The sequence below is a fragment of the Triplophysa rosa genome, linkage group LG16 (assembly GCF_024868665.1).
Source record: "Triplophysa rosa linkage group LG16, Trosa_1v2, whole genome shotgun sequence".
In the NCBI taxonomy this organism is placed as follows: Eukaryota; Metazoa; Chordata; class Actinopteri; order Cypriniformes; family Nemacheilidae; genus Triplophysa; species Triplophysa rosa.
In genome coordinates this window covers 19327828-19350832 of record NC_079905.1, presented here as the reverse complement: position 1 = coordinate 19350832, position 23005 = coordinate 19327828, and the positions used below count along the sequence as shown (strand labels likewise).

Sequence of the window (23005 nt, the reverse complement as noted above, 5' to 3'; positions counted from 1 at the left end):
TAAAATAAATAGTTAAGTAATTAAACACAACCCATAAATATTACATGTTACCTGAAAGTAACTTTCACAAATTGCTATATCGTCTGACAAAATCATTATACACCAGTCATCCTCAATTGGTGGACCGCGGTCCGGATCTGGACCTTTGCTTCGTTCCATCCGGACCACGAGACATAGCCTAATAAACCATTTAAAACTTTTGACTATTTTGGTTGTTTAACTTGAGCCACGCGTCTAAACAATGAATAATCACACGCGCTCTCAGGAACATTTATGTAATTGATCTTTTCCGCTATATCCTCTAATGTCTTTATCTAGCCTAGCGCCAAACACACTTAATTTTAACCCTTCCCGCTCCGCGCGTTGCTTCGCTCCCGCTGCTTATTTGAATACCTCTGTTAACCTATGCTAAGGAGCAGTGATTTTGTCAGTATTGACATAATGCTTTAGTTCAATGCAAGCTGACAAACTGTATTATTGAGGAATTGAACGACATACACACACCTCTTCAAACCTATCATTTTCTATCCACAACATCTCAATCACAAACATCCTTTAAAATTGCTGCCAACACTTTAAATGACTCACAATAATCAAAATTTAACTGCATCCAGATTCCAGAATAAACAAAGAGACATAAGGGCTTTTCACACTGCACTTAACCCCGGGTTATCTTCATTCTAAACCCCGCTTTCAACCCCGGATAATTTTGAAGCGGGGTTATCCCCGCATTTTACCCGGGGTTATGAAACCCTGCTCCGAAGTAGTGTTAGCACTGCTTTTGCAGGGTTAACCCAGCATTGCGGTGCCAACGTGTGCAGTGTGAAACGAAGCAGGGGTAGAATGATATGACCAGACGCTTAGCAACGGACACTAGGGATGCTCCGATCGATCGGCCGCAGACCGGTTATCGGCCGATATTCACAATTTATTACTCGATCGGTACTCACTAACTTGGCTGATCTCACAAACCGATCGCAATTTGATGAAGTCACCGCATGATGACGTCCAGAATGCGTGAGGACGTAAATGATTTGGCGCCGCAGTCATGCCATCACCTGTGTGGAGCTATTACGAAGTTTCGAGAAACAATGAAAAATTAGCAATTTGAAAAAAGAAATCTCACGTGGATGAGCATTGCCCAAACCGTTTAAAAAGTCGAACCTGATTCGGCACTTAAGAACGAGCCACCGCGAGACGTATGCCGAATACAAAAAACTGGCAACTGCAAAGGCAACGGTTAGTAATGTGACTCTCACTCAGCCATCCATTACAGATGCTCTGAAAAAACACGAACTTTACACAACAGAAAGCAAGCAAGCTAAGGCTATAACCGCAAAGATTATTGAATTTGTGCATTGATAACCAGCCACTGTCAGTCACAGAAGACATTGGATTTAAACGTCTTATTGCGCATCTTGAATCACGATATCACCAACTGCAGACCTGCCAACCTTGGAATATTTTTTTGAGTACCATCAGCCGAAGAGACAGAACACAGGTTTTTAGCATATAACATATTGGTTGTGAAAAAAGCATCACAGTCACATTTTTTTAAATTACTTTTCTTATTGAACACATGTATTTAAATTTAGGAAACATTTGTGTATATAAATAATCTTTAGTGAGATACCCTTGATGTATATCAATCACATTTACTTGAAATGGCACTTGCTCTTGACTGCTTTGTTTCATAGGTCGCTGATTTGGCCTTTCTGAGCAGAGCATCAGTAAAGTTTTCCATGTGGCAGTTAGTCCCCATTCCAGCCACGCACGCACGCACAAACAAACACCTCTTGGTAACTTTCTATGCTGCACACATGCACTTACATTTTTTGCCAGCCTGCCATAGTCTACTTTACTTATTTATTAACGTTTATAATTATTAATCTCAAAAGTTTGCATATGACGTTTTATTTTATTGACAATTATCGAGAGCTTGATTTTGCAGAGCGCATTCAATCCGCTCCGCTGTCAGGCGGATTCGCTTTACTGAAAGAGAACGGCGCCGGCACGCCGTTTTTATGTGACCAAAACTTGATGCTCTCTCGCAGATATACAGTAAATGCACGTTATTGAGTGTGAGAATCCACCAGCGCAATCGGCGCCTATGGTACTTGGTAAAATCATGGTAACTTTTCGTGAGCGCTCATTTATAAATCAGAAATAATGTTAGCGCATCTTGCGGGCAAGTGCACGTTATCAAATGAGCCAGCGAGATCATCGACTGCTTGGATTAAGCTAATTCAATATTTCAACTTTCCACATACACCCGATCCGTTTACCTTAGAGCTCAGAAGATGTCTTGACTCTTCGTTTAAAACAATGCGTCAGAACGTGTGGGTGGAAGGGGATCACGCGGGATTTTGTGGTTCTGCCGATTTGCTGACTCTTGTTATTGATTGAAATGTAATGTAGGCCATAGGACGTGTCAATCATCGCCGCTTTCTATTTGGGGGAAGAACTCAGTGCTATGATTGGACATATTCTTCTTTTTTCTGTTGCTTGTTTTGAGTACTGCACGCAGCAGAGGCGTCATCAGGTTTTTGCGTAGTTTAGAGTGACAAATCGTACCAGCGTACTTTGAGGTCAAAATGCGTACCTGCTACGCAAAATGCGTACAGGTTGGCAGGTCTGCAACTGTCACGTCGCAAATATTTTACCGATGTAGCTCTCCCGGAGTTATATCAAAATGTCTACAGCCACATACACAGTCTGCTGCACGAAAATGTGACCTCGGTGAGTTTAACAACAGTTTACTATTAGACAATGTTTAAATAAACCTTATAGTTTGCATCAGACTGGTCCATTTTGTTTCTGTTTATTTTTGTCTTTATTAAGTAACCTGACATGCATATTGTTTTGTATAGGTCTAATTTTAAAGGCATATTAAAATGTTCACAGTAAAATTAATATTTTTGGTGATTATTTAGTACTCTGTTAACAATAGTTACATTACATATATATTAACATATATTACATAATTACTGTAAAATATAACAAAATTCTAAAAATATTACAAAAGGCAACATATATAGTATGAATTTAACTGAAAAAAGGTTAACGGTGATCAGAGAGCTTACATATCAGTTATATAAAGCTTGAAGCGTCGGAATGACAAGGAATGACAAGACATCGGTACTCCGTATCGGCTGCAAAAATCCTGACCGGGGCATCCCTAACGGACACAATTACCTCATTTCACAAGCAGTGCACAGTCACAAAAACTATGTAAACAATCCTTTGAGTTTTTTTATTTATTTGAGTAAGTAACGTCTTAGGAGGCTTAAAACTTTTTTTTCCCGGATGCGGAACAACGAGGTATTCGGTTATTTAAAGGGACCACGCACTCTTTTTATTCAGTCAGTTCGACACTGCAGTATACAGTATATCCAATCATTACTGTTGACACCGCAAATATGCAAATAAGAATGTTAACCCAGCGTTTAGTGATGTACAGTGTGAAACATCAGGTAATGAATACCCAGGGTTATCTCTTAACCCCTGGTAAATTATAAGCAGTGTGAAGCAGATAACCTAGGATTCTGTTTACCTGGGGTTAAGAATAACCCAGGGCAAACGATTTCAAGTGTGAAAAGCCCTATATAGATCTAAAATAGTCAAGGACACTGGTGTCAGACCACAGTGTGGGTAGTTGGCATTGGCCATTCTTTATATCAACCAACCCCCCCAACACACACACTCTGGCACCACCCACACAAATCCTTTGGTTTATAGTTTCAGTACCAACAGACTTAAATAGCTACTTCTTGACTTACTATAAATTGGTACGTCCTATCTAGTATCCTGCAGGCATTCTGAACATCTGTAATACATAAATTTGGAATTTGGCAGCTCAGTGGCCTCATGAGATAGAAAAGTGTCCATCTATTATTATTATTATTATCATCATTTTGCATACTGATATTCAAAATCCTATGGAAGTAACGTTTTAGAATCAGGATCATTCTATGACTCACTAGAATTTTTTGAGATAAGCAGACACAAGTTCATTGTTATTATGAAGGATAGAACACAGATCAGTACGATATGATCAGTTTAATCTGACAGCAGGGACTTCTAAAAATGTATTTCATCATCAAAGCCTGTAAACTCAAAACATCACATTTAATGCTATTTAAAGGTACAGTGCGGGATGTTTTGTATGATCTATTAACAGAAATGCAATATAACATACAAAACTGTGTCTTTAGATGTGTATAAAAACCATACGTAATGAAAAGTTATGTTTTTATTACCTTAGAATAAACCAGTTGTATCTACATAGGGAGCGGGCCTATCTACATGGAATTTGTTATGTTGCGCAGCCATGTTTTGTACAGTAAGCTCTAACGGACAAACAGCTCTACAGAGCGCTTTTCGTATATGTTGGTCTTCGTGTGTGTTTTTAGACGCAGCTTGCGTCATCACTGAGTTGAAGACGCACAAAGTAGTAAGTCGTAGTACGGAGAGGAGGAGGAGTAGTAGTCGTCTAGCTGAAGCAATTGATTGTTCTGTCTTAGAAGGTTTCATAAAATGGAGCACCATGCGTATTGTGCACAAGCGCCGACAGAGCGTGAATCTCCGTCGTCAAAGAAGCGCAAACGTGATGCTGCCAAACGAATTAGAGACAAACGGCGGCAGAAATCCAAGATAAACATCGGTGTATCTATTACCAGATGGAAGGCACTGTTGAAAGACAAATGTTTTCAAGGCGACGCCGAAGTTGCCTGTTTTCTGCTAGACTGGTAAGATAATTCAACATTTTCAATGTTTCCACTTTTTCAATGTTTACCAAACAACTGTTTTGTTGAAACGGTAACGTTAGCATTTTATACCAATGGCCATATAACCTCTGAATAATAACGTTTTTCCGTCCCTGCGGTACGTACTTCGGTTGTTCCTGACTTTACAAAGGGGGAGACAAACGTCTACTAACTTACACCTAACTGCCTATGTCGCTGTCAGATCAAACGCTTTGAACAGCGTTGCTATTTATGATTAGCTAACTTTAGTTACTTCACTACTCTCAGCGTGTACTAGATAGCACGCAAGAAATATATCTAATTATAGAATTGTAACAGTAACTTTCGCAATAGAATACATGTTAAATGATTAATTACGTTAATATATTGCCTTACATGCTTGTATCACTGCTATCCGCTGTCTCAGTAGACGACATCTTTTTTTACTGTTGCGGCCTCCGTCGTAATTTGAAAGGGAGGGGTGGGCAAATGACTCAGAGATTCGTTGCAAAACTATAATACAAAGCTAGTGGCCGCTGATTTTCAAGAACTGCGCCTTTAACATCTCACGTTATTCAACACGTATTTTTGGGGTCAGACAAATATATAAGCCAGAAAAATAAATCTGGCATAAATCAAACATCTAAGCTGTTCATAATACATGTGTCTGAATGCCCTTTGTTTAACCTTGATATCTAAAAACAATGCAATTCTGTTTTCAGGTATTTATCTGAACAGTGCGGAAAAATATGCTGACTGTAAAACAGCTGACATGATTTTTTGCATGCTGTTATTATGATTATATTGGTCCTTTTCTATGTGTTTATTTTGACCCTAAACAATACTGTTTATTTGTCTGTCACTTTAATTGAGCGCAAGCAGCTCAGACTCACCGAGCTACACAGTTACCTTACGATATTCAATAAAAGTCTACAAATTTGCTACAAATTTAGGATAAGGTGACGATGAACTTTATCATAAACACATATTTTTGCTCCTGCGCCAAGTGACAGTGAATCTGTTGTCATCCTTCAGAACAACAGACAAAGCAAGAGGATCTTCTGTCAATAACTTGCACTGCTCGCACAACAAAAGGAACAAAAAAGGCAACGAATTAAAGTATAACTTCCATATAAAAATAAGTTTCTTGAAGAGGTTTTGCACATAAAGTAGTGCAATCTTATGTAGCAGTATTATTACTGAACAACATCATATTAAATATTCAAACACTGACAGGGACAGTTTTCAGTAAATTACATACTTTTATTTAACATAAGTTTTGATTGTTTTTTTTTTTCTTCAAATATCCAACCATTAAAAGCGTGCAATGAATCTCGGGATAGCCAAAGCTTGAATGATCCATTAATTGTATCCTTTGTGGCCGGGGAAAGAAGGATGCATTTTGAATCTGAACAGGTGCACTTTCGTGATGCAATCGGCCTTGAAATGGAGCCTTCAAAGGACGCAGCCTTTGACTTGGGACTTGACAGCTTTCATGGTGATGAAATGAAAATCATAAAATGTCAGCAAATGTAAGCTCTCTTGCCGTCTGTTCACGACTTGTCAACAAAGCAGATGCGTCAAGAGTCATTCTTTCACTTAAATAGTCGAAGTCAAAACTTTGGTATCAAGACAACACTATACTAGACTTTCACAACCCATAACTGCAACCATTAATGTTCAAGATGTTTGAAAAACAACATGCCATAAAGTCTGATGAGGGATGCTGGGCAACACCTAACAATGACACCACTTGTCAATCCAGACAGGTGTTTTTTGACATTTAGGGCAAGATCTTTCCTGCCTTCAAAGTAACCGTTATAAAACCAAGACTGGAATCCTGCTGACTTGGCAAGAAATTCATATGAAGCATATGTCATCCAGCTGTTGGCTGTGCATTAAAACAATCTCAAAGTGAAGCGGGGAACCAACAACCATATGTGAAGCCGATCTTACCTGAACAGTCTTCTTGATTCTGTGAGAAGGCCCAGGATACTCTGGAGAATACAAGTCTGTCAGGAACAGGGAGTTGATGAGTGTTGACTTTCCCAAACCTGATTCCCCTGCAGGACAGAGATGACGAAATTACATCAGAAAGATTTCACAACATGAAGAACGTATCAGATCTGTTGGTGACTGAGAATAAGGGAATTTACTGAACACATTCATGCCTGATATTTAGAAATAAGAGTGTCGTTAACATTCTTACATTTTTATGCTTACATTATTACGCACAATTTTACAGATTTTCCTAAAAATATTCGGTTTGTAGTTGTACTTATTCTGTAGTCATATAACTCTATATTCAATATTATGTAACAATGCCTTAAATTAATAATAAAAGGGTAGCACTTTCAGCACAGTTTCCCACATTTCCACATGCAGATTTCCAACTTCCCAAAAGCGCATACATTCTGCAAGGGATTACACATAACCAAGAGCACTGCAAAAAATCTATCAGACCATCACTGAAAAGCGACCAACCACTAGATGCCTGAAATGCCTGAGATATTTCAGTTAACTTAACTTAAAATAAACAGTAATCTGCAATCTGGAGTGGCAGCATAATGGTTTCACGAGCTTATATGGGGTTGCTTTGTGCCTGCGTGTCTGGGAATCTACACTGCATCTGAAATTTGTAGGATTCCATAAACCACAGGAGAATACAACTATTTAGCTGGATAGTTAGAGAAATCTAAACAGTCTGAAACTCTGACTTAATATGATTAAACACTAGGGCTGTCAATAGGTTAAAATTTTTAATCACGATTAATCTCACCCTTTTCGTGCGATTAACTGTGATTAATCACACACATATAGTGAAATTAAACATACACTATTTATTTTGTTTAACATGTTTTAGTGCTGTCAATCGATTAAAAAATTAACTAACTAATCACACACAGCATTTATGTTTTTTAATATACTTTTAAATTCTAATAATTTCACATTTTATCTCAAAATTAATGTAGAAACAACACATTTCTTTAACAGCATCATTTTATGAATGAAAGCCAACATTCTAATATTTTTGGCTTAATGTCTTCATTAAATATATGATTTTTTTCTACTAATCAAACCCATTATAATAAGTGTGCCCTTCCTACCCGTCTAACAGTGAGGAAGTATACAGAAAATAAATAAAGTTCTCAAACACTTTACAGTCTTTACATCTAAATACATGAAATACAGAAGAAACCTCATTAAAGCTACGAAATCACATTGATTTCTTCTTTTCTTTTGTTCTTTGATTAACATTAGTGACAGGAGTCACAGCAGCACATTTAAGAACGCGGCCCCTTTAAGAGCTGCTGCTCTACGCAGGTCTAATGCGCATCCTATTTTCACTGCTCTTTGCATTAATTTAAGACTTTATTTAACTCGTTGAAGACTTGCTTGCGAAAATACTATGAATACTATCAGAAAATTCTCATATAATCTTGAGTGTTTTTTTGTTCATTCAAGCACGAAAGAGAAGTTAATACTGGTGCGCTGTCTGACAGATTCTCACGCAGCCTTTAGCCCATGTGTTCACCAGACGGGACCACTGTCGCGTTGCGTTGAGCCGTGTTCCACAGCCAGAAGCTGTCTATCTATACGGTACGTGTCAATACAACCATTTCAAATCACGCCCAAATAGTTTAAAGGCCTTTATATGAATAAGAGCGTGATTATATAATGTAACGCTAGACAATGATGACAGAAAAACAGATGTTGCATTAATGGTGTTAAATATTTTAACATGTTAATCAGCAACCACCCAGAATACCCTAGCGACCACAAAGGAATGTCCTAGCATAGGCAAGCACCCATTCCTCATCAAAATTAAAAAAATGTTCTACTAGAAAAAATCTAAATGTGTAAAAATGTTACATTCAGTGTTGTTGACATTTGATTCCACACACTTCCCCACAATGCATGTCTCCACCAACAAATTATTTTTTCACTGAACAATTCCTCCCAGCATTCGAAAGCGATGGAAACGTGGTTCCTGTAAGGCCCGAAACAAAGAGGTCAGTGTAAGGGAAGCTGGCAGCATGCTGGCACAGAGCATGGCTTGGTTGTTCTCCTGACCTTTACCAAGTGCCCAATCCTGTGCCACTTCCACAGTCAACCAAAGAACCCGACGCTGGCCACTTAAAACTGGTATGGAACCTTTAAACAAAGAAGACTTTCTTTCACATCCTAAATATTTTCTGTGAGGGCAGAGCAACAATGACCTCACCATCACAACAGAAATGTCTCCCATTCAAAGCCTGAAGAGATATAACACCCATTACTTTCGTTAAGCAGAATGAGAGAAAACAGGATTTACACTGCTCACTGAATGTGGTCTTTGAAAACAGGCCTAGGGTCTTTAGAAAACAGCAGGTGAAATATAGTCTTTTCTAAAATGCCATTTGGAATTAGGAAAACAGTAAAAGCATTCAGCGAATGGTGGAGTGGTGCAGGCAGGATGTTGGCTGCACTATGGTTGAGTTTCTGCTGTAAAACACATGAGCCTGAATCCAGGTCTGCCAAAGAGAAATTATTCCATTGCTCAATAAATGTGTTTTTTACAACATCATAACTGGCAGATGTCTGGGGAAATTAATTTAGTCTAAATGGGGTTAACTCTATGTTGCTCTTATGTTGTTACAACCCCATATGACTTACTTTTGTAAAATGAAAACAAGTTTAGCACTATATTTATGCCGCAAATTTCTACATAAAATGAACAGGGCAAAAAGATGCAAAAGAAATAAATCAATAAATGTACCAAAGCTGCACACTACTACGAAACATAGTAGTGTGCAAAATGTTGCACTGCACTGCCAATAGTGTTCAGTGCATTCAGAATCAGAAAGAGCTTTATTGCCAAGCATGTTTGCACATACAACGAATTTGTTTTGGTGACAGGAGCATCCAGAACACAGAAACAGCAACAACAGTACACAGAGACCATAACACAATAGAATACAGTACACAATGATTAAAATAAGGGCCTATGGGTATAAAAAATTAAGAAATACAATACAATAAACATAAGATAAAGATATAGAGAGTAAAGCTATGTATGTATGTAAATATGTACAAGTAAAAAATAAGAATAGACTATTGTAGTACAAGGTATGTGCTATATTCAGCACAATGAATGAAATATAATTTACAGAAAAAGTTGTATAAAAATAGATAGTGTATTATCTGGAGGATATAATTAATATTGCACTTAATTATTATTGCACAGAGTTATTAATTGCACGGTGTGTAAAAACATTTAACTGTTCAAGAGGTAGATGGCCTGAGGGAAGAAGCTGTTTTTGTGTCTGGTTGTTTTGGTGCTCAGTGCTCTGTAGCGCCGACCAGACGGCAGCATTGTGAAGAGCTGATGGCTTGGATGTGAGAGGTCCAGGGTGATTTTCTGAGCCCTTTTCCTCACTCTGGATGTATACAGTTCTTGGAGGGTGGGCAGGGGAGCACCAATGATCTTCTCAGCAGTCCGAACCGTCCTCTATATTCTTCTGATGTCTGACTTTGTGGCTGAGCCAAACCAGACAGTGATGGATGTGCAGAGGACAGACTGCTGAGTAAAACTGTTTTAACAGAGTTTGTGGTAGGTTGAACTTCTTCAGCTGATGTAAGAAGTACAACCTTTGCTGGGCTTTTTTAGCAATGGAGCCAATGTGATTGTCCCACTTCAGGTTCTGAGAGATGGTGGTGCCCAGGAACCTGAATGACTCCACTGCTGCCACAGTGCTGTTCATGATGGTGAGATGGGGGAGTGCAGGGGGGTTTCTCCTGAAGTCCACAATCGTCTCCACTGTTTTAAGCGTGTTCAGCTCCAAGTTGTTATGACTGCACCAGACAGCCAGCTGCTTAGCCTCCTGTCTGTACACAGACTCATCACCATCCTGGATGAGGCCAATGAGTGTGGTGTCGTCTGCGAACTTCAGAAGTCTGACAGAAGGGTCCTGGGCAGTGCAGTCATTTGTGTACAGGGAGAAGAGCCGTGGGGAGAGAACGCACCCCTGGGGGAAGCCAGTGCTGATTGTGCGGGTGCTGGATGTGAGTTTCCCCATTATCACTAACTGCTGCCTGTCTGTCAGAAAGCTGGTGATCCACTGACAGATAGAGCCAGGAACAGATAGCTGGGTTAACTTTGTCTGGAGCAGTGATGGGATGATGGTGTTGAAAGCGGAGCTGAAGTCCACAAACAGGATCCTCACATAGGTCCCTGGTCTATCCAGATGTTTCAGGACAAAATGCAGCCCCATGTTAACTGCATCCTCAACAGACCTGTTTGCTATGTAGGCAAACTTCAGGGGGTCCAGTAAGGGTTCTGTGATGTCCTTCAGATAAGCCAGTACCAGTCTCTCGAATGACTTCATGACCCCAGATGTGAGAGCGACGGGTCTGTAGTCATTCAGTCCTGTGATTTTGGGTTTCTTTGGGATGGGGATTATGGTGGAGCGCTTGAAACAGGAAGGAACTGTGCACAGCTCCAGTGATCTGTTGAAGATCTGTGAGAAGATGAAGGCCAGTTGAATAGCACAGCTTTTAAGACAGGCTGGGGAGATACCATCTGGGCCTGGTGCTTTTATTGTCTTTTGTTTCCTAAAGACTCGGAACACATCCTCTTCACTGATCTGAAGTGCAGGAGGTGGGGTGACTGAAAGTGATAGGTGTTGTGTAGAGAGCATGTCACAGTTGGAGTGAGGTGTAAAGTTAGCATTTTCAAATCTGCAGTAAAAGTCATTCAGATCATTGACCAAGTGTTGATTGCCTGCAAAATTGGGGGATGGTGGCTTGTAGTTGGTGATGTCTTTAAGGCCTTTCCACACAGACGCAGGGTCGTTGGCTGAAAACCGGTTTTCCAACTTTTTAGAGTAGTTTCTCTTAGCCACTCTGATCTCCTTTGTCAATATGTTCCTAGCCTGCTTGTACAAGACTTTGTCCCCTTTTCTGTAGGCATCCTCCTTGCTGAGAACCATGGTTTATCATTGTTGTATTTTAAGGAAGTCCTGGTAGGAATGCACAAATCCTCACAGAAACTGATGTATGATGTTACAGTCTCTGTGAGCTCGTCCAGATCGGTGGTAGCAGCTTCAAAAACACTCCAATCGGTGCACTCGAAACAGGCTTGTAAGGCCCGCTCTGTTTCGTTGGTCCATCTTTTAACAGTCCTTACCATAGGTTTGGCAGCTTTTAGTTTCTGCCTGTAGGCTGGGATAAGGTGAACCAGGCAGTGATCAGACAGTCCTAAAGCTACTCTAGGGACAGAGCGATATGCACTCTTTATTGTGGTGTAGCAATGGTCCAAAATATTTTTGTCTCTGGTAGGGCATGTGATGTGTTGTCTGTATTTTGGCAGCTCGAGTGTAAGTTTTGCCTGATTAAAGTCGCCAAGAATAATAATAACAGAGTCCGGATGTTGTTGCTCAGTGTCCGTGATGTGATCGGCGAGCTGTTGTAACGCCACGCTCACGTGCGCTTGCGGTGGAATGTAAACACACACGAGAATGAACGAGGAGAACTCTCGCGGCGAGTAAAAGGGCTTACACTTAATGAAGAGTGCTTCTAGGTCGAGACAGCACATCTTCTTCATCACTGTTGTATCTATACACCACTTTTCATTGATGTAGAAACATACCCCACCACCGTGCGATTTCCCCGTTGATTCTGCGTCGCGGTCCGCTCTGAACAGCTGGTAGCCGGGCAGATGTAGCGCGCTGTCCGGGCTGAAGTCATTTAGCCACGTTTCCACGAAACACAAAACAGCAGAGTTTGAAAAATCCTTATTTGTCCGGTAGAGTAGAAGAAGTTTGTCCGTTTTGTTTGGCAGAGAGCGCAGATTCGCCAGATGTATGCTAGGCAGCGCCATTATTTAGCTTGGCTAAAAAGCTATCATATGGACTTCTTTTTAGAACTACACATTGCTTTTTATTCATTTTTGGAGCTTGAGTAGCTGGAACATTCCGCTAAACATCTCTATTCCAGTCATACAGGTTTGGCATGACATGAGGGTAAGCAAATGACCGCAAATCTTAAACATCAGAGACTGAGAATTTAAGAATTTTTTTACAATTGTGATAGACTACTGTATGACTATTTGGTCACCTGTCAAATGCGAAACCAAGTTATCTTTATCCGGCATCTTCTCTTTAATTTTCCCCCTTTTATTACAAAACTGTATGTGGTGTGTCAAATCCTTTCAGGTCTGCCTGGAGATAAAAAGCAACACATACAACAAGCAATCGTTGGCATTTCACAAAGCAAGTCACCACAGAACAGTTCGCAAACACAACATTGTGTGCAAAGCGCTGCAACTGAAATCAGATACATTTAGCGGTCTGAAAAACTGGAGGGGAGTGAGGTGCGAGACACTGCCACTGGAGCATGGCAGCCCATCTCTGCCCAAACCACAGCAGCGGATCAGTGAGAGTCCAGCTTGCTTCCTTTAAAGGAAATATCCCACAGCTGTGTAAACCGGGGGGGCTTATTTTCAAAGGAACTCCCTGTCGCATGATGAGGGTGGGGGGATGTCGGTATCTGGGAAGCAGGAAAGGGTGAAAGCGTACATTGCTCTAACTTATTCAATGAAATGGAGATTGCATGAGAGCTTTTTCTATGTTTCTTACATAAATTGTAAGGGGTTCCTCTGGTCAGTTTATTTAAAAGACCAGTAAAATTGCTTGATGAGCTCAGTTTTGTTTCCTGTGTTGACACATTTACATATTGAAATCTGGGTGGGGCTAATCAAAGACTACGTTCACACTGCCACCAAAATCAGATTTTTTTGGTCATATGTGACCCAGATCTATTTACTGCATGACAGTGTGAACAAGACAAACCACATGGAATTCGATCTGAGCAACTTCCACATGTAGTCCTAAATCGGATACAGGCAGGGCCGGACTTAGGAGGATGGGGGCCCCTGGGCTTGAGTTGTTTTCGGGGCCCCCGTACAATTTAAAATCATGTGTTTGTTAGCATTAGTAAATGTTTTTTTTCTCCAATGACTAACAATGACACGTGTTCATTGGTTTACACGTTTATAATGCTTGTTTTGACAGTGGGAGCCACAAGTGGTGCGTTTATCGTGTAGGAAGTTTCAAACATACTTAAATGTAAAATCCAATCAACATTAATAATCAACATTACAATATCAAGGGGACTAATATAGTTTTTGACATAATCATACAGCCCTACCATTATGTATTTTAAAATTAAATTTATTGATCCATAATAAGAAAACTACTAAAAAGGAAAAAATGTGTGTGTTCTCCCTGTATTTCTGGAGGATTTTGAGAGATTATACGTCTTGGATCTAAAATTTGAGAACACCTGCATTAACATGAAACCAACAATGAGCAATACAGTTGTCAGCATTTATTAATCTTGTTTATTGTTAGTTAATGCCAAATACAATTGTTCATGTTAGTTCAGGTGCATGTTTTTAAAAATATTAGTAAATACTGAAAATAAAGATTAACAAATGCAGACATGTAATCTAATGCTTAACTAATGTTAACAAATGCAACGGTGTAAAGTGTTAAAAATATATTAGTATTCTATTGCAATTCCATCAGTAAAGCATATGACAGATCTATGAGTTTGAAATGCACATTAAAATTGTATTCATATAATGAGATGAAACGTCTTATTATGGCTTAAATAGTTTCATAATAATGAGATGGGTCCATAGTTTTGTAAAGTCTAGTTAACTGAGGTTGTGCAGGGCAAATAGGGCACCCCTCTGTTATAAATCGTTTTAAATCTTTTAATTACTTTATGACTAACATAACATCATTTTAATGTCAAATTCTTAAATGTAAATCTAAGAGACATGTTTAATGCAGCTCACAGGCCATGAATCCATGAATGGTATATCTGCAAGGTATCATCTTAATTTAGCATTTACATTTTGCCAGAGATCTCAACGTCAGACATGAAATAACTATCTAAACGCAGTTTGAAAAAGCACGAGCAGTTTGTCCCTTCACGCGTCCCGTAGTTCGGTTGTTTTAACTTTGTTTATTAGTTAGCAGAATGTTTTCATTTTTTATTTACATGGATGGATTTAACAGTGTTTGCTATTATTTACAAGAACCGCTTATGGCTCACTAGAACGGGAAATATTAGAAATAAACTCTATATTACCTGTTTTTATTCAGAGATGTCTGCAGAACACAACACTTTTCATAACACGTTTTTTGTAAAAGCAAAGAAAGTTAACAACAACAACAGCTAGAGACTCTACTGCATCTACCTGTCGATGAACATATCTGTCGTCTTCAGTGAGCGGACACAGACTGTGAGGAGCGAGCGTCAAATGGAAAACGCGGAGTGGAATCATATAGCGGTGTAATCAAGAGAAGTTTTTCGCGGGGATGTGAATCCTCTCTACTCTAACTTCGGCTACCGTTCTATTCACCTAAAAGGGCCCAGCCTGTGAGGCAAAGTGGGCAGCGGCTCAAGCCACAAGCCACCCAGTAACGCGTTCCGGCTCCCGTCGGTCCCGAGTTTCAAAGAGAGAAATAAAACACGGAGGGTGGCGGACCTGGCGGGAGATGGTGACAGGTATGCTCTGGATTCTCTGTATTTAGCGTTATAAAAAGTAGTCAATTTCCTACTTTCCAGTACTTATGTGACAAATATTATGTGAATTAGAATGCAGCGATAGACTGCTCACACAATTCAGCAACAAACACCACATTCATCCATTCAAACCCTAAAACCACTGGAGTTTGTTGTTTTTTGTCGGGCAAGGTGAACTATCCTTCAATCATCCAAAAGCATCACATAAAAAAAAGATTCTGTGGACCAGCTGGACAGCGGCTGAACTCTTTCAATTATGCTGCAATTCTAATTACACGCTGTACACTATTTTACAATCTAAAAGCCTGTTTCCTGCTGAGCGTGCAGCCAAGGTGGGAAACTCCAGAGTGGAGCTACAAGAACACTCCTTGCAAACCCTGTGGAGATGGAATTCTGGAACACTGAAGTTACAGGCCTTTCAACTGCAGTGTCTGCTCTGGATTACCACCGCAGTAAACAGGACACACGATGACCCTAGGTGGTCATTAGTGAAAGCTTCAAGTAACATTGTGTTTGAGGGATGCAGAGGTGAACGTGACCATAGATACAAGTCTTCAGGACAGGCCGAATAAATGAGATTACAGGAAACTTCCCACACACTAGGCTAGCACACTCATTCCATGGGAGGGGAAAAACCCCAGCTCCATGTGAGTATGGGAAGCACATTTGTTTTGAATGAGTTACTTCAAACCCTGCTCTCTCGTTCTGTTCTGCACTGTGAAATCCATCACTAATGCATTTCAGCTCACAGCTGCCAGCGCCTGGCATGAAGCTCCCTGTGTGAAACCGTATACTGCTAGAGTGGGTATGGTCCACATACCACTGCATACTGGGTCACAAACCCACTACTTTTGAACGTGTGCCTTTAGTTAACATTCTAAAGTTTAGCTTTTTTAAATGATCATTAAATGATATCAACAACTATTAGGACAGAAGTGACTTACCGACGACCATGAGAGTGAACTCGAAGCCCCTCTTCACAGACTTTCTGTACACTTGGTTGGGGAGGTTTGCAAATCCCACATACCCCTCAAGGTTCTTCTGTTGCTGTAGACCGAAACAAAACAGTCAATGGATTTAGCACCAGTCGATTCTCTATAGCCAAACAATACAATTAAGGAATGCAAAAGTTGCCATGTCTACAAATGCTTACTCTCAACAACAAGGTCAGTAAACAAATGCACTTGTCAGTATTGCTTATTCTTTTTGTGCCATTATGCAAACGTTATTTTGACAATGACAGAAAACAAGCTAGAATTGTTTGGTAAAAGTCTCTAGATATTGCTTGGGTGCTGTGACTGCATGAATACATACTGCTACTTTGAAGAGGATTCAGATCACGGTGTTCCACAAATCAATGGATGGCCCAGCAATGAAGAGATGATCAGATCCATCAGACAGGAACAGATGCAACCGAAAAAAGAGAAAAAAATAAAATGAATGAGACAGCCAAAGATAACAGCCCTAGCTTTTCTTAAACTATTAGCCCACTCAACAAATCGTCTTTACTAATGTCTCTGGCTATTAAATCCCAGTCAATCAATCAAACAAATAAAACCACTTGACGCAGAAAATCCAATCAAAAGTGGACAGTGTAACAGGGTTCAAAACATTTGATTTCTCAATCACTTAAACCACATTCAGATATAGAAACACTGTACAAGTCTCCATGAATTCAAAAATGTTTTTTTTGGCTTTTAGTATGAACATGTTAGCATAGGACATAAACTAGTGTGCTCCAAAACACTGACAAAACATTTAAATATAAACACATAAAACTTAGTGTCACATCCATCAATACAGAGCAAAAAAATGTATGACATCACTCTGCACTTCACAGCTTCTTATATTCTAGGTTTTAAGTTAAGTTAAATGCAATAGGCTAATTAAAGGGGGGATTCATTCAATGTGTCCTGCTCTAAAATTACATCAACGGATAAAACAAAGCTGCACATTTCAAGCAACTACAGTGGATTTTTTAGTATGAACTAGAAATTGTGGTAAGCAATAACATTAACCATTAAAGTCCCAGTGAAATAAAAAATTACAATGCCTATTTTTTCATGAAATACTACAGCGCTTATTGTAAATAGTTTATCAATGTGGGTCATTCTCTTTTTAAATTTTGTGTGCCCTCATAATCTTAAATTAAAACCTGAAAATCTACTTTCTTTCCTGTTTTGACTATCCTTCTTAAATGACGTGTCAGACGACGGCTTGGGCGGAGCATCCGTTACTCCTCACCTTCAACTGTCAGTCTGCTTCCAGTTCCATTTCAAAATGCAACGGCTGTTTTTATACATCCAATCAAATTGCAGAGGAAGACAAAAGCCACACCGACTATTTTTCTCATTAGAAATTCCACTTCACTTGGAAATGTGTCAAAATACGGAAGTAAAAACAATCGCAACTTCCGCTTCACGGGGACTTTTTAATAAGCAATAAGGTATGAGAAGGTGTGCTTTATCATGAATAAGTCACGGCTGAAGAGCGCTGTTAGGCACGAGGTGCCTTCAACCCCTTTAGCCATGAAGTAACTTATTGCTTTTATAAAACAGTTACCACACAATACAAATATTAAAGACGAAAAATATGTATAAATGAAACTTTCATGAAGTAAAATCACTTAAAGCCTTCCTTCTGCTGAAAAAAAATAGTCCCTGATTGACTGTGAACAGCAACAGAATGTTTTGTTTCTGTTGCTAAGCGTGGTGAATCATTAGGTAAAGTGGTCATCGCCATAGATATAAATAACTAGATCTCGCATTCAAATGCAGTGATTACGTCATTCCCTAAAAATTCCCACAATGCAACACAAAAATCAGGAAGCATAGATGCTCCCTATGTTCCCTTACTGGAAATCATGTGAAATTTTTGGAAGCTGTTTAACCGAAATCGCACTAGCCAACTCAATAAACCTAATGAAATGGAAACATAACTTTTGAAAGACAAACTTTTATTTCAAGTTTAAACATTACTAGACAAGCATGGAACACTTAACAGTTAAATTTAATTATCGACCAAATTTGTAACAGAATAACAGAATAATGAAAGTGTTTCTCATATGTACTTCAAACAGTATTTATTGTTGATAATTACCAGCTGTGAAGAATCACAACGCACTCCTGCAGTCACGTTATGAAATTTGGCTGACGATTAATTGTCTATTAAATAATTGCGATTATGGCGATTAATTGTCTGTTTTAAGGCTTTGGCAATAAAACTATTAATGACAATTAATTTAGTCAATGAAGAAAAGATATACTTTAGAAATGTGAAAAAATTGTAAATAACTAATATTACTGACCATAGAGTGACCTTAACAGAGGAGACTTGAAACTTGAGCACTAAAACTAAAAATGAGAGTTTTGCTGTGTAGATGGAGCAAATCTTGAAACAAAACAAATCAACAAAAAACATGCAAAACTAATACATCTCAAATGATGGATAAATGTCATTTGAATGTAACAGTGAGTTCAGATCAAGGACAGTGGATGTAAAATGCAGCAGATACTGCAGATCACCCTTGATTTCTAAGGATTCACAATAACTGCAGTGATCTGAAATAATTGCCGTGATGTCAAATAATTGCAATAAGACGATTATTATTATTATTACTCACAGTTTCCTAGAATGCTACAACACTGCGCAGCCATGGCTGTGAAAACAAAAGGGATTTAAATTCCCTGAAAAATAGGATACCCTTTAGTTATTGTCGTGTTCATTTTAAAAAAGGCTTAAGGCTAGTCCCAGACTAAAATGAATGTGACCTGTCTTAACTGAATATAACTTGCTCAGAAATATCAGTGCCATTGTTTTGTCTCGAGATGCACACCAGTATTTTTATAAAAGCAACATAAAAATCTTAATTCAACTAAGGCATAGTCCTGGCTTAAACTAAGCTGTCATGGCTCTGCTTCTTTTAGTCATGTTTTTCTTGGTTCTGTAGCAGAGCCATGGCAAAGCCTTTGGTTATGTGTGGAGAGAAACATATTATTGTCCTTTTGACAATAATATGCGTTCTCTCCAGTGTCTCGTCATTGGCCCCGCCCCTCTCGTTTCCTTGTTATCTTTCCCTGAGTGTTTTATTACCCACACCTGCCCTGTGTCGTTATCCTTCGTTTGTCTTCCCTATTTAATGCCCTCTTGTTTCATTGTCCTGTGCTCATGTATTACGTTTGTTGTGCGTGTACTGTGCTCACCTGTTCTATGGATGTACTACGTTTGATGTGTTTCGTTTGACCCCGTGTCTCAGCCTTGCCTTGTCCTGTTCGTGAACCTGTTTAGTTTAGTGAGTTGTTTTAGTGTTCTTTGGTTTTTGTTTTGCCCCATTGTGGGAAGTTGTTTCTTTGTCTTTTTCAAGCGTTTTGGTTATTGTGTTTGTCCCCCTCGTGGGTGTTTTGTTTCTGTTTTTGTTATTTATTAAAGTCTTGCTTGTTAACCCCTTCATTGCCTGCCTGCAATTGGGTTCTTCCTGCCACATCCGTGACACTAAGCCATGTCTTTGAAACCGGGCCAGTATATTTGAGTTTACACAACAGTAAATAAGTTTTCATAATCACAAAACTACAGTTGCAAACACACTAGGGCTGGCCGATGTGTTACATTTCTTTTAATCGATAATCGACTTTAAAATCATCGCGATATCCAATAATATCGGGTGTGTTTGACTTCATGCAACATTGCGCAGATGATCAATCTGCGGATACGGACCGTGAGGGAATTCGTTCCGGACCCACCAAGTGCCAAACAAACACGCACCCGTGCACACACACACACACACACACACACACACACACACACACACACAGGCGCGCCACGCGCACAAACCAGTGTTGCAGTGACTTCTTTCATCAGGTAAAGAGCGTAGATAAACCATAGCTTTTGTGCACTAGAAAAATGTTGCAGGTGTCCTGAAATTTCATCCTACCCATCAGAATATCATACTAGGCACGCGCATATCAATGTTACATCATTTTTTTGCGCTATAAAATCATCCTACCTGTTTATTTTATACTGTTACTGGCATACGATAGTGTATTTTTGTTGTTAAATCATTCTACATATTATTTAATACCTATAATACAATTTGATTGGGTGTTGCGCTGTAAATTAATACATGTTAATTTTACAATGGTACGACTATCTGACAGGGTATTTTGCATTGTAAAATCATTCTATCTGTTTATTTTGTCGATGTGGTTTAGATTATATTAAGGTTTGCCCTGCGGTAGGAAAATCTGACAGGGTAGAACAATTCGAACACCGGTACAGCCCTGCAAGCGTGAGGTTTTGCTTTGCCGACGCAGCTTTCTCTTTCTCTTGGTCTGTCTGTGCAGCGACCGGCAGAAAACAGCAGCACTTTCAACTGACCGAACAAAACAGCGTTTCCAAAATTCTGTCACTGTTACTGACTGTATGGGCATATGAACATTAATGTTCACGCTAAATCGTACATCGCATGATTATGTTATAACGCATATTTTCCATTATTATCAAATATCGTCTGGTATCTGTCTGTTGTAATCGACATCGGGATATTTGCGAGACATCGGCGATATACGATAACATCGTCACATCGCCCAGCCCTAAAACACACAGCCAGCATTCTCTTGAGTGTTAACGGACCAGCTTGCAGAGTTGCCAGATCTGTGAAAAAAAATCATTCATCATAAGCCTAATGTACCTAGTCCAAATAACAGAACTTAACATTCATAAATAAAAATCATCTTAAGATTGACAGCTAAATAACAAAATCCTAACTGAAAGAAAAAACAACCCGCATCAACAGTTAAAATTAGGGATGTAACGATTCACTCAGCTCACGATGTGATGCGATTCATGATTCTGATCTCACAATGCGATTTATTCACGATTTATTTTTACAAACTTCCCTTGCATTATTTCTTAAATGCTTCACGTTTCTTTGTATAGTAAAATTATGTTTTATTTCATATAACAAAAACTAAACTGCAATTTTAAAACAAATTAATAATAGAAAAGGTCTCTTTAATATAAACAAACTAATACTGTCTGTCAGACATGTTCACAAGTCTCGGAGGTCCAAGTCCAAGTCAAGTCTCAAGTCATTGAGGTTGAGTCTATGTCAAGTCTCAAGTCTTTAAAGTGGAGTCCAAGTCAAATCTTAAGTCTCTGAGGTGGAGTCCAAGTCACATCTCAAGTCTCTGTTCTATTTTTAGCAATAGTTTTCTCAGTTATTGTAATTCACAGTGTATGAAGCGAAATCAGTTTTGAAATATTAATTAACTCTACAAAATGTCTTGGGTATTCAAACCAGTGCTTCGAACCAGTGCTGATGCTGGTGTGATAGCCTGTGTTTTCTTCTTTTGACTAGGTCTTTACGCCACATTTACCGGTGCAAAATCAAAATACATTTTATGCGCAAGAATGATGTACTAATATGAACCATTTTGCCGTAATCTAGGCTAAATTAAGTAATGTAATGAATTGCATGATGTGTAATTAAATGTTTCAAACAAAGATTTAACTGTTTTTACATAATTTACTTGACCTTAGAATGAAATTAAACCACGTCATTACCTTTATTTTTCAGAAAAGTTCAGTAACTACTGGATATGCATTGTTGCAACACAGAGAATATTAGACCATGAACACATGTACTAGTTCATTCAATCTCATTTGATTTAAATGACTCGTTCAGTAGGGTGTATTCTGTCATGGCTCTGCTTCCTTAGTCATGTTTTTCTTGGTCCTGTAGCAGAGCCATGACAAGGTCTTTGGTTATGTGTGGAGAGAAACATATTGTTGTCTTTTTGACAGTTATATACATTCTCTCCAGTGTCTTGTCATTGGTCCCGCTCCTCTCGTTTCCTTGTTATCTTTCCCTGAGTGTTTAATTACCCACACCTGCCCCGTGTCGTTATCCTTTGTCTGTCTTCCCTATATAATACCCTCATGTGTCATTGTCCTGTGTCGGTCATTGCGTGTGTATGTACTACGTCGTGGATGTGAATCGTGCCAGTCGTTGTTCCTGTGTTCTTGTTTCTATAACCCAGTCCTGTCTTAGTAAGTGTTAGTTTAGTTTCTGTCAAAGTGTTGTCTAGTTTATTGTTTAGTCTTGGTCTTGTTGCTCGTTTTATTATTTTGCTATCTTTTCGTTCACCCCCTCGTGGGTGTTTTTGTTTCTTTGTATTTATAATAAAGTCTTGTTTGTTAACCCCTTCACCGCCTGCCTGCATTTGGGTTCTCTTCTGCCAATCCTTGACAGAATACACGAGCCCTCCCAGAACCCAGCAGGCAGCGGTATGAACACTGGACGGTCCCACCTAGCTCGCCGCCTTTGCGGACTTCGCCAGGGAAGCGAGAGTGTGGACGAGTATATGGAGAGGTTCTTTGATGTCGCCGAGAATGGCGTCTTTGGGGAGGAGGAGCTGGCGGTGCTGTTCAACTCCGGTCTCAGGAATCCACTCTCAAGGGCGGAGATGAGGGCGTTGAGGCCGTTGGACTTCGACGCCGTGTGGCTGTCCGCCGCAGGGCGGTCGGAGTCCACGGTCTCAACAAGTGCCCGCTACCCATCTCCGTTGGTCACGATCCCTGAGGGTGGTTCCCTGCAGATCGGGGTTGTGGGCATTGCCACGCCATCCCCCTCACACTCGGCAGCCTCTCCACCGTCCACCAGCCTCGTGGGCAAGCGGGGGAGG

The 23005-nt window shown here is 39.6% G+C and overlaps 1 protein-coding gene and 1 long non-coding RNA gene across 6 annotated transcripts in view; one reads left to right on the top strand and one right to left on the bottom strand.

Moving 5' to 3' along the window:
• septin7a (septin 7a) overlaps positions 1-16656 on the bottom strand; it is a 60289-nt gene extending 43633 nt beyond the window's left edge. For all 4 annotated transcript variants that reach the window (XM_057355717.1, XM_057355718.1, XM_057355714.1 and 1 more), the window contains exons 1-3: positions 16638-16656; positions 16268-16370; positions 6702-6808 (exon numbers count right to left, since the gene is read on the bottom strand). In XM_057355717.1, coding sequence (XP_057211700.1) covers positions 6702-6808; positions 16268-16277 — 117 coding nt within the window. In that variant the 5' untranslated portion in view covers positions 16278-16370; positions 16638-16656. The remainder of the gene's footprint in view (positions 1-6701; positions 6809-16267; positions 16371-16637) is intronic.
• LOC130567537 (uncharacterized) overlaps positions 1-23005 on the top strand; it is a 199246-nt gene that overhangs the window by 60606 nt on the left and 115635 nt on the right. The gene's annotated exons all lie outside the window — the stretch shown is intronic.